Source organism: Choloepus didactylus, chromosome 3, assembly GCF_015220235.1.
Source record: "Choloepus didactylus isolate mChoDid1 chromosome 3, mChoDid1.pri, whole genome shotgun sequence".
Lineage (NCBI taxonomy): Eukaryota > Metazoa > Chordata > Mammalia > Pilosa > Megalonychidae > Choloepus > Choloepus didactylus.
This window is the reverse complement of record NC_051309.1, coordinates 71,221,453-71,234,702: the sequence shown is the minus strand read 5'-3', so window position 1 is coordinate 71,234,702 and position 13,250 is coordinate 71,221,453. Positions and strand designations below refer to the sequence as shown.

The window sequence follows — 13,250 nt, the reverse complement described above, 5'->3', positions numbered from 1 at the left end:
AATTTTGAAAAAGCCCAGTCAGGCAGGCATGAATATGACAACTGAGATGCTCTAGGAGGTATTTATAGCAAAGGTATAAGGTATGAATTAGCAACTGCCTTGCTCTTGGTAGAGGTCACTCCTACACTTGAAAGGTTATAGTCAAAACATAAGAAATTTAACCATACTGTCCCTGCTTCAATTTGATCAACACAGTGGACCTGGAGAAGCAGTGGATCTAAGAGTTCAATTTAACCATACTGTCCCTGCTTCAATTTGATCAACACAGTGGACCTGGAGAAGCAGTGGATCTAAGAGTTCAATTTCTGGGAAACATAAATTATCTTCAAGGCCCATCAGTTCCTTTTGAGTGGTACCAGACATACTCTTCCTGGCCCCGTCTCCCCGCTACTGTAGCCTAGAATCACAGAGCTATATTCCCTTTTTTCAGCATGTTGGAACAAAGTACCACACGTATATGATATGTGTATATCATGCATGTGATGTTGGAACATCATCACTTTCTCATTGGTTGAGACCTGTATAAATATCAGTTTTATCATCTATTACAGGCATAACAATATCTACACCTCAGGGTGATGACAAGGATTACATTAGATGCTATATATAAAATACTTAGCTCTGTGCCTAATACAGTTTCTGGTGGTAATAATATCATATCAGCCCATGATAAGTTGGGTGGGATGGGAGAGGGGTTGCAGATGAGAGAGAAACCCTTTCTTCACTGTTACATTGCTATTGAGGGATTTCTGAACTGTTATATGGCAGTTGTTAGAAGACAAGGCATTCACAGATTTCTGCCCATTAAAAATAAACACATTTAAATACTTATAATTGAAGGATGTAATACAGATATTTAACAAAAATATTTATCCCCCCTTGAAATAATTATATTGATAAGGACTTGCAGAGAAAGAAAAGTAGAAAGAAGTGTTGGAAGCAGATTATCTTCTACTTAGTCTCATCCAGCTGTTCTTGCATCTCACTTCTCACCCTGGTTACCTGTCACCTTCAGGGCTCCTTAACAAGGCTGTGTTTCTCCAGCACTAGGTTCCTACACAAGAAGTCTGCTTTTCCATCTTTCTTTGGGTCCTGTAAGGTAGGTTTGAAAGGAATCAGGAGAAAGTTTATCAACAACAAAGAAATAGTACTTACAGGTTTTTCCAGTTCAATTGTGTAGTTTTTTCCTATGTTCATCACTTTGTAGTGTTTGATTCTTGGCATGCTAAAATAAAACAAATGGTTAATCTCCATTTGGTTGTACTATTGGGTCAATGCAAACTAAAGTGAATATAAAATGTCACCTGTACAGTCAATGTATGTCTCATGACTGTGGTTTGGCAAAAAAATTTTGGTGGTTTTTGGTTTTCTATTTATCTGGCCCACTGTCTCTTTTCAGGGGTTATACACTAGCGGATTAGGAAATCAAGGTCATAGAGGGTGAATGAGAAAGAGTAACAAAGAGAGGGGAAAAAAGCATCAAGAACTAAAAATCTCTCAAGCAGAAACTTTTTTTAATGCCAATAACTTTCAAAAGACAAACATACAATCCTATGTAGATATACAAAAAATCAAATATATTTACTTTACATTAAAAAGGGAAGTGGGAAAAAGTACTTATTAAATCACAGTAAAATTGCAGTTGGTGTTTTTCCCATTGCACGTACTGATTGCTGCTAATCTTGATTTCAGAGCAATTTAAGGCTAAAAAAGTACACTGGATGCCACGGAATCAGAACATTTGATTGATGTCAAATCAGGGCTGAAGCATTTTGTCCCCGATCATGCAGGGAGTCCATGGCAGAGCCTGTGTCCCAAATCTGGGTGTTTATACATCTAGGTTATCAATGATGACTCAGGCTGTGTTGGAGTTCATTAAATTTTCTCGTGCCATGGACCCTCTGGCAGTCTGGAGAAGCCTAGCTGTGGATGCATAAAGTGAAAAAAACAAAACAAAACAAAAAAACACTTTGGTTTCCTTCTCAGAATAATGATTTTAAATGAATAGATTAAAATCCTTGAACATAAAAACAAAAAAAAACAAAAACAAAAAACAAAAAAAGGGAAGTGGGAAAAAATATTGAAAGCAAATTACTTTCTACTTCACTTCATCACTGGTCCAATCAGAAATCTATCAATGGCTGTTTTTCCCGCCAGAAGTATCACCCTGAACATTTGCTAAGTTTAGGGCTGACTTAGAGATATGGAAAATCCTAAGCATTAGTACTATATAAATATATAGGTGGGAATATAAGTATAGTAGATGAATTTTAATGTCTTCCTCTTCTGCTGTCCCATAGCACTGTAAATTATTACCATCCTAAGCAAACTGTATTTTATTGACTATGAACTGCTTGAGATGAAGAAGCACATTCTATTGAACTCTGTAGTCCAGTATTAGGCACACAAATATTTATGGAAATGAATTTTTTAAATATTAGGAACCCATCTCAGTGCTATCTGTTACCAATTAAGCAAATTTGTACTGAGAGTGGAAGTCAGTGTCCATGCCAGTTTCTTTTGAACAACAGTATGTATTGAAATCCCTTGATTCAGACAGCAAGAGTGTTAGGATCAAAACTTTTTCTAATGTTGAAAAGTTAATGACATTTATTTCTCTGTCATTTGCTTGAAAGATAAAGTAATTCAACATCTGTCCTGCTATAGAGAAGCTGTGTAAGGTACAATTGTCTCTAAGGTTAAACATGACTATAGGGTCTTCCTACCTTCCTCTCTGTTTCCAATCCACATTCCTCTAGGACTGAACTACACAGAAGTCTCCTATTTTAGGGAACACTCTCCTTATCCACCATTATATCCACATCTTCTCTGAATTTTATATCACATTGGAAAACAGCTAAGTTAAATATAATGGCTTTTCCCAGAGTTTTACTTTCTAAACATGGTATAACACATAACCTACCAACTCCCCTCTGAAAAAAAGAAAGTACTCCTTAATGCTGAACTTTCAAGAATTACTGGTGAAGAAAACATTTTTGGAAAGAGGAAGTCTTGCAAGTCCCCGTGAGGTGACTGGCTCTGTTTTTAGTTTTATCCATACAATGAAAAGCTCTTCTTATCAGTAATCATAGTTATTTTTAAAAACTCCCACCATTGCCACAAAGATTCCTGTATTCCTATGAAATGAGTGCTTACTATTCCTTGAAAGACTAATAGAAAGCTTGAAGGATATGGCCTTTATAACCAGAAAGATCAACATTCAAATTCAGATTCTGGTTTGTGACCTCTCTGAGTCTCCTTTCTTCATTTATAAAGTGGAGATGGTAATGCCTGCCTTACAGGGTCGCTGTGAGTTAATGTTTGTAAAGCCCTTTGTATAGTGTCTGGCACATTTAAGCACTCAGTAAATTATAACTGTTTTTTACTGCTTTTTAAATTTATTTTTTTAATTTAGCAATTTCTGTGAATCTCAGCATCTTCATTTTTACAACATGGAAAATACTGTCTGCCTCTAAGAGGTTATTGTTCCTAAAGTAAATGTTTGTCAAGCATTCAACACAGTACCTACGAATGATACTCTATCAATGGGTGTAGTGATTGTTGGTAGTAATAGCCATCATATTATTATTATCATCATCATATTATTCATGACAAAGTAGCAAAGGTCAACACAGTCTCGTGGAACTTCTGACTAATAGGACTAAATTCTGAAGCAGAAAATCAAGTGGAACACAAATTCCATTAAATTCGCTTAGGTTTTGATTCTCATTTTAGACCTTTGGTTTTTCTGTGATATTTTGTGTTGTTTTTCCAAAGGAATAAAAGGAAACAAAAAAAACAATTGCTGTACTAGGGTTTCCTGTTTATGACCTCCAGAAAGAAGTAACCTCTAGTAAATATGTGTGGCCATGAATGTAGTTATAAGTTCTTGCCCTTAGCTTCTGACCCCAATTTTTTAAAAGAGTGAATTTTAGGTTATTATTTTCTAGTGCTTCCCTGATTAATGGCTTTCCAAATTGTCTACACAGTAACAGCCTGCCACCTGGTCATGACAATTTCACAAAAACAAAACAATACCAGGAAGTTTCTTGTAAGAATAGCTTTATGTCATAAATTCACACAACACAACACAGGGCTGGATAAAGGTAGATGATATTAATATCAAAAGAAGAGTCACCTGACAATTTGGCATTGAATGACTTTTGTTTTCTCCTGAGAACTACAACCTTTCTTCTTACCACTGATTTGTTAACAGATAGAGATGATTTTGCTTTCAAGAACTGTTTTGTAAACCAACTTGTCCTTTTCAGCTAGTGTTTTACCAGACACACTCATCTGACTTGCATGACTGAACATTTAACCTACAATCTGTGAAAGAATGAAATGATTTTGTGGGTAACACAGGTTCTTCCTAATAGTCTAGATTTCTGCCAAAATCTTTTCAATTAAATTCTACAGTATAACAAGTTAAAATTCTAACCTTCTCTACAATTGCTATCCTTTAAAATTAAATGGTCTGTTAAACAGAATATATTAATATCAAGCATTCTAAATAACCTGTTTTGAGGCATTAGAGAACAAAAGTAACAATCCTTAACATGATAGATATATCTGGCTCATAGGGAAAAATTGTGCAATAAAAGTTTTCTTAGCCAATTCCAGGTATAAACTATTCCCCAAAGCCTAAATAAGCACAAAGTGACGCCAATGTTAGAATGTTCTAGTTGAAACATTCTACTTCACTTCTTGCTTTCTAAATATGAACTTTTGGGGAAATGATTAGAATTGTCCCAGAAATATTATGTTTCTATGACCATTGTCTATACAAAAGTATGAATTTCCATATGTATTCAAATTGGAAGTGGGTTTACTAAAACTAGAATTTCATAATTTTGTTTGAACTCCTGAACCAGAGTTTTTCTCATGAGTTTGAATACAGCTTAAATACAAGACAAATGTAAGTAAAAATTATGAATTAGATTTGTATCTTAAATATAGAAACTTATTGCATTTCATCAGAAACCACACCCACAGCAGAAAATTCTATACTTCTCAGAGCTCAATTGTATGGAAAATACTATGCAAAAAGTTGGACTACTTTAGACCACCTTAAAAGAGATCAGGCTACAATTTTGCAGGAACTATACAGTCTTTAAAAGAGCCATTAAATCTTAGGACCTTGCTTTTTTTTTTTTTTTTTCTTTTTTTCATGTAGAATAGTACCACAAGCTTCACATGCAAATGGATCATAACATTCAAACTGACCAAGAAAAGAATAAATATGAAGAAAAAAATTAATCACTCTTTTGTGTGATCTAATTTAGCTTTCAAGCCTTTGGACTGTATTTCTTTAAAACAAATCCACTAGATAAATTTTAATTCAATTGTATATCCTCTTATTTTTAAAAGTAGAAGCAGAGATTTAATAAATTCTGTATTTTATATGATACTCTATTTTACTTCCTAAACCCTAATAGGGCAATGTCATTGACCAGAATATATTAAACAGAAAAATTTACTTTTCTCCCAGGAGTTCTAAGCTCACTAACATTTAATATCAATCATTAACTAATTTCTTTTGGATTCGTTTCAAGATAGACAAATTATGAATCAAATAAGTTGTTACTAGATAACCTATGATATTCCACCATATTAGTTGAAAATCCTTTAACTCCAAACGTCAGCCTGTAATAAACATAAAATACAATGAAACCACAAGAACAAGTTGAAACAGACATTTCATTGTGTAAAAATACACACACACATACATACACACATATCCTCTTACACACACACACACACACACAGAGCCAGGATCTGATGTACCATCTAACATTCTTGTCAAATGTTCAGTGCACATGGCTAGCATATAAAGACAAATCTCTGTCTATATAGAGTAATCAGCAAGTGAATGAAACTTATGGGGCAACAGCTTATACTGGCAACGCAGCCATAATGCCAAAATTTAAATTTTCTCCTGTAAGTTATTGTTTTATTTTTATTGACTTTATTTTTACTGTCATTGTCTTCCTATTTAATCTATCTAGAAATACTGATATTTATGGAGTGGATTGATAGGTTCATTGATAGATATGTTATGGCTAAAAAAAATAGAGTAATATCCCACAAGAATCAAAGTTCTGTTCATGCTTTTCTATGAGAGATAATCATTTATTGAATATTTTCATATAGGGCAAAAAGGGAACACAAATTTAAGTAAACCTCTGTATTTTGATTACATTATCAACTGTAAAGTGTTAACTAAGCCAGAGTCCCTGTTGAAATGCAAGCATTCATAGACTCAGAGTTAGAATGAAACTTAAAAGATCCAACCACCCCAGGTACACAGGAAACCTAACTTTTGCATATAGGTGTTATTGACTTTATCAAAGGTAAACCATCGTATCAGAAACATCATTAACCTTGACGAGAGAATCCTTAGTGGTCCTTTTTATAGATGTCAGATGATGTCCCTTCTTTATTCACCATAGTCCAGTGCTTCTTATGTCTTCCAGAGCAAAGCCCTTGTCCTTACAATGACCTCTAAGGCCTTGAGTGTTCTGTCCCCATCTCCACTTCTGAAATCTCATCTGTTACCATCTCCTTGCTCACTCCAGTGAGGCAGTCACAGTGGTCTCTTTTTGTTCCCTGAACAAGCTAAACACGCTCCTGCCTCAGGGCATATGCATTTGCTGCCTGGAGCATTCTTGACCCAGAAAGTGGCATGGTTTGCTCTCTCACTTCTTTCAGGTCCCTGTGTAAATGTCAGTTAATAAAGTAGGCCTTCCCTCACCACTGTATATGAAAGCAATGATAGCAACAATAAAAATTTTATCTCTGCATTACCCTTAAGAGAGCCTATCTCTCTCAGCCTGCTTTATTTTGCTCCATAGACCTTATCACCATACCTACAATATTTTTAGTGATACAATTTTTTTTTAGTCCATGTCTCCTCATAAGAATGTAATCCCCTTGAAAACAGAGGCATTGTTTTGTTTGCTGTTGTATCTTCAGTGCCTACAGCATTCCTTTGTACATAGTAGCTGGTACATAGTAGTTGCTCGATAAATACTGTTTGAATTGAATAAATGAACAATAGAACTGAACCCAGGACCCAAGTAATTTGCTCATTCTTCTTTCCTACTGCAAATATTAGCCAGGGATCCATCTTTAGCATTGCTTATATGACATTCCCTCTCTATCCTTGTGTTCATATTTTTAGCCCTGACAAAACACATATGATATGAACTTGTAAGATTCTGCCTTCTAAGTGATATCATGCTTTTAAATGATTCCATAAAGTTTTTAACTAAACATACTCTATCTCCTGTCGGATAGTGATGGAGTAATTTCCACTGTCACTACCGGGCCTCAGGATCATATTTCCCAGGGAAGGGTTCTTCTCAAGCATCTCAGTTGCTTCTTTCCGGGAAACCGTATAAAAACATCTACAGAGGTGAAGAAAAGAAAACAGATTTTTTTTTTTGAACTGATGAAGATCGTTACATAAAAAAGTGTTATTACAATGGGAAAGATGTCAGTGTGAGATGATTCAGGGCTCCATATCCCCACAGAAGCTTTGAACAACTGGCAAGAATTGGCAGAAGTATCTTTCTCAAAGTTCTGGAAAACAAAGGACTACACTAACAAGGCAAGCACTGAATCAAGAAAAAGACTACTTGAAAGTGATAGGATTTTGTGGTGCCCTGGATGGACCCTCCCCCACCCCTTGCCAGCTCAACACAGAGCCAGCCTGCACTCCTAGTACAGATCCCTGATCCCAGTTCCAGAGGGAGCAGAGTAAGCCTTGTGCACAAAATGGAGCTTATACACATTGCCCAATCTGTCTGGTGGTGGCTGAAGGACTTGCCATCCCAAACTTGCTCTGCATGTAGAAAACAGCTCACAGAACTATCCTACAGAATGCTGTAGGAGAGCTGTCAAGTTGTGCTGCCTGAGGCAAGTGACTACTGACTGTAGGACATAGAGTGCAGTACCCAGGACCATGATGAAAATGTTTCCGAGGGAAGAGGGGACATTCAGAACTGTATAAATGTGGGAGTTCCTAGGGCCATTGTTGCATGCCCAAGAAAAGATGCATGTGTAAAAAGGAACAGGAGGCCCCTACACTTGGACCTGGAGCTAGTCTCTAAAGAATGCACCGTAAGGATAAACCCTGAAGGACAGCACTCTCACAGGTTAATCAGAGGAGGCTGGAAAATGTGTTTTCTTTTCTTTTTTCCTCCTCCTCCTCCTTTTTTTTTTTTTTTTTTTTTTTTTTTGTTAGCTCCTGGCAATCAAGGAAAAGTTCTATCACAATATTAACTGGATACAAACTTAAGGAACGAACCCCTCAAGTCTAAATTCCAGCAATAACACATTAACACATTAAAATAGCAAAATGCCCAGGTTTCAACAAAAGTTTACAGGTGGATGCAATGGTCCAGGTAGAAGACAAGATTAAAGCACTAGAAATCATCAATGAGAAGGACTAGATCTGGGACTTCTTTAAAAATGGTTTTAAATATACTCAAATAGCTAAGGGAAAACATGGAAAAAGAACTAAAGGAAACTAAGAAAATTACAGGTGAACACTAAGAAAATATCAATATAGATATGGAAATTATGAGAAGGAACCACACAGAACCAAAGACCATGGTAACAAATTAAACATTCCCTAAGGGGGTTCAGCAGCACATTGGAATTGGCAGAAGAAAGAATCAGTGCACTTAAAGGTAAGACAATTGAAATCATTCAGTCCATAGAGCAGAAAAAAGAAAGAATCTAGAAAAATGAACACAGCCTGAGGAACCTGTGGACACCATCAAGCATACTAATATGTGCCTTGTGGGAGTTTCACAAGTAGAAGAAAGAGAGAAAGGGGTAGAGAGTACATACTAAGAAGTAATGGCTGAAAACTTCCCAAATTTAACCAAAGGCATGCATATACCCACACATCCAAGACACTCAATGAACAACAAAGATAAACCCAAATAGATTTACACCACAGCATATTATAATCAAACTATTGAATTCCAAAGATAGAGAATTCTGAAAGCCACAAAAAAGAGGTAATGTGTCATGTACAAGAGAGACTCAATAATATGAAGTGCTGATTTCTCCTCAAAAACCATAGAGGCAAGAAGACAGTGGGATGACATATTTAAAATTCTGAAAGCAAAAAATTGCCAACCAAGAATTCTATATCTGGCAAAACTGTCTTTCAGAATTGAGGGAGATATTAAAATATTCCCAGACAAACAAAAGCTGTTGTATTTTTGGTTCATAATTCACTTCTTCCTTCCTACAGGATCTAATTCACTTCTTACTTTCTACAGGATCTAAAAGGCAACTGCATAAAATGTAATAACTAATCAGTGGTTTCGCACTTATATAAATATGTAATTTAGGACAAGAACTCCATAAAAGTAGGGGACAGAGGAGTACAGGAATATAGTTTGTATATACTATTGAAGTTAAGTTGGTATCAACGCAAACAAGATTGTTATAGATTTAGAATGTTAAATTTAAACCCCATGGTAACTATGAAGAAAATATCAGAGAATATGCAAGCTCGTAGAGACAGAACGTAGACTACAGGTTGCCAGGGTTGGGGAGCAGGGGGAATGGGAAGTTAATGCATAATGGGTATAGGGTTTCTGTTTGGGGAGACGGGAAACTTTTAGTAATGGAAGGTGGTGAGGGTACCGCACTATTGTGAAAGTGATTAATCCCACTAAATGGTATGCTTAGGAGTTATTGAAATGGGAAAGTTTATGTTTTATATGTTTCCACAATTTTCAAATTTTTTAAAAAAGAGCAACTAAAGAGATAATGACAATTAAATACAATACATGATTCTGGATGGGATTTTGCAAGGGAGGAGAAAAGGCTCAAAGGGACATTATTGGGACATATGAAACACTGGAATATATACTACAAGTTTTTGATCAATATTAAATTTCTTGAACTTGACAACTGCACTTAAGGTGGTTATATAAGTGAATATCCTGCTCTTAGGAAATATACATGGAAGTATAAAGTTTTAAGGGAGCATGATATATACAACCAACACTCAAATGTTTCAGAGAATAGATTGACAGATAGATAAATAGATGATAGATGTATTCCTACTCTACTAGTTTACAGTAGGCTCTTGGATAAATATTTGTTGGTAGATTATTTTAAGAAATATAAAACATCTCTATCACTGCTTCTCTTATATGGTCATTGTTTTAAACACTAATATTTAAGGATATGTCTAAACTCATCCCTTTGGCGTAATATGGCTTTCTTATGGTATTGTAATGTGTAAAAAAAATAAAGCGCTTTTCAATTTTATAATATATATTACATTCATTGAAATATACAATCATAAAAAAATTCTGACAGGATATATGATACACCAAACTGTTAATGGCATTCATCTCTGAGTGGTGGGAAAAGGGATTATTTTAATCTTCATTTACATGTAATAATATAGTATTTTTAGAGAAAAAAAAGAAAAAGAAGCAATCTTTTTGACTTTCAAGTTTTGTCACTAGATTCAGGTAAAAGTAAAGGCTGGCAGGTTTCTGTGATTGTAGTATAGATAGAATAGGTATCAGAACCTGATGTCAAAGATGGTACCAGGATAAGTTTCACTGACAAGAAGACCAAGATTCCAGGAAGAAAGGGCTCACAAGCTCAGTCACACTTCTCAACAATATGAGCCCAAAAAATGTAGGATATTGCTGAATTCAGCATGTTCTATGACTCTTCATATTTCCAACATCTGAACCACCTTACACAGGACCTTCCTCAAGGTACAAGCTCAATGGCTACTCAATGACTGATTGGTCAATTGACTAGAACATTCCAGGTCTTTTAAATTATTAGCTATAGTTTTCTGATAGAAAATCAGTCACCCACAGAGTTGAATGGTGAAGAAAAAAACGTTTTCCTTCCTTCTTTAGAGTAGTTTTATTTAGGTTTGAGCTCTACTATTTGGTGTAAAGGTGTGGGTGGAAGGGGATTTCCTGTGTGGCAAGAGAATTGGTTCAAATCTGCATTTTGTTGATCATGACATAGAAAAGGAAATGTGGCATGTATTCAGATATGCAATTTATCCCCAAGACAGCTTATTGTTCTTGGTTTAATGAGGTCAAGTGACTAACTCTCCTTGCTAACTGGAAATTAGTCTGAAACAATTTAATGAATAAACTGGAGTTCATTGTGGACTTACACTGGCATAGGGTTCAGTACATCCACATAGTCTTCAACTGGTTCCTTCTCTTTGTCAACAGAGGTACTAGGCAGGCACTCTGTCTCAATCCTCCTTTTCTTTTCTCTCTCTAGGACTTCGTGCAGTCTAATTACTTGCCCAGGTAGGAGTGACACATGTTGGGGAACTGAAAGCTAAAAACCAATTTAAAAAGTAGGCTGATAAGAAAAACAGAAAAATAACTGATTTTAGCAAAGATAAGCCTGGTCTACGCCTAAGGAGCTTTAGTTATCTCTATAGAGGATCTTGGTTTGAGGTAGGCATCTTAGAACTGCCTCTAAATTGACTAGAACCTGCACAGGGTGCCCAACCTTCTTCCAGGAAATCTTCTTTTTGTTCTGACCCCAAAGCAGAGTACTCCTTCCTTGCCCTACAAGCTAATTCAAATCTCACGAAACCTGTCATTTTTCATTCTGAGCTCACTAGTTGGTCACTGTCAGGGAAGTTCCAGAGCACCTGCCAGGTGGGTGCTTGGCTCACACAGGTAACCTGGAAAAAGCTCCACCAGCCATATGACAACATGGAATTGAGGTGGAATGGGTGGAATGATTCTTTAGTTGACTGAGGAACAATAATCATATGTTTTGGTGTGTTTCGTGTGCATTTCAAACTTTCCTACAGACATTAGGAATATGATACTGCTCTACTTTCTTGGGGGTTTTTTTGTTGTTGTTGTTGTTGTTTTTACCTTTTCTAGAGATGTACTGAGTCTTCTACATTCATCTGATCTATATCCATAATCCTGAGTTAGACCACATTATGACCAGCTATGTGGTCTTGGAAAGTACCATGTGAATGGTAGAATATTTTTCTTTGTATGATGCTACCTAGTCTATCTTTGGAGGCAGCCACGTCTCATTATCATCTTGATCCAAACTAAAGTCTCCAAGGGGTGTACAAGACAATCTATTGAAAACATGAGAACTCATTTTATTTTTACTCATTATTCTTTTTAATCCCTAATATTTTTATGTTTCATAATGTATATATGTTCATATAAAATATAAAATAAATAAAAATTCACTAATAGAGATAAGCAATCAAAAAAATTTAGAGACCATTCTTCTAGATAAATGAGCCAACTAATAACAAACAATATGACTATTTTCTCATATACCAAACCAGAAAATAATAAAAATAATAATAATAATGGGGGGGGACTAAGGAAATAGTTACTCCTTATTAATTGCCTATTACATCATAAACATTTTACACGTGTTTATCCTCACAGCAGTGCTACAAGATAAACATTATTATCCCCACTATACAAATAAAAAGCATAAGCTCAGAAAGATAAAATAACTTGTCCTGGATCACATAACTAGTAAGTTGTGGAACCAGGACTCAAACTTGGGTTTATATGATTCAAAAGCAGTGCCTCGGTTCTTTCAACTACAGTCTGTACTTCTCAAACTCTCTCACTAAAGTTCTCCTAACAAGTATACAGTGTGAGTGTACATGAAGAGGGCTCAGGGATCACAGCCCAAAACAGCATTTATACAGCACAAAATTTATTTATGGCAATTTGCCTTCTTTTAAAAGTGCACCTAAATTTTATTTTATGTTCTATATCTACATACATTTTAATTTTAAAAAATAATGTTTTTATCCTTACCTCAAGGAAAAAACTGAAAAAAATTTTGACCAAAAGTCAGGTATAAGCAGTGTACCAGGAATATCCAACAAGGTTTTTCCAGTGGCTTCAGTGTACTCCTTGACACCTAGTCACATACCCTTGGGAAACTTGTACCCCAGTTTGAGAAGCACCAGGCCACACTACGATGAATCTCTATGACAGAGACAGCTCAATTCCCCGAAGAGTTCCTTCCTTTTCCCAAGTGAACATGTCCTTCATGTCTTTAATTGGCCCACTTTTCTAGCCTCCTGTGACTTCCCTATATGGTAGTTGACCTCCAACTTTTACCTGTTAGTGGCTGAGATCAAAAACGAGCACCCGTCATCTCAGTAAAGTATAGCACTTATTTCATGTGACTGCAAAGCCTTTACTTAGAAACTAGCTTGGACA

At 35.8% G+C, this 13,250-nt stretch overlaps 1 protein-coding gene across 2 annotated transcripts in view; it reads right to left on the bottom strand.

The window, feature by feature from the left end:
• STAP1 (signal transducing adaptor family member 1) overlaps positions 1-13,250 on the bottom strand; it is a 53,920-nt gene that overhangs the window by 25,976 nt on the left and 14,694 nt on the right. For both annotated transcript variants that reach the window (XM_037829900.1, XM_037829901.1), the window contains exons 5-7: positions 11,186-11,358; positions 7,281-7,409; positions 1,156-1,225 (exon numbers count right to left, since the gene is read on the bottom strand). In XM_037829900.1, coding sequence (XP_037685828.1) covers positions 1,156-1,225; positions 7,281-7,409; positions 11,186-11,358 — 372 coding nt within the window. The remainder of the gene's footprint in view (positions 1-1,155; positions 1,226-7,280; positions 7,410-11,185; positions 11,359-13,250) is intronic.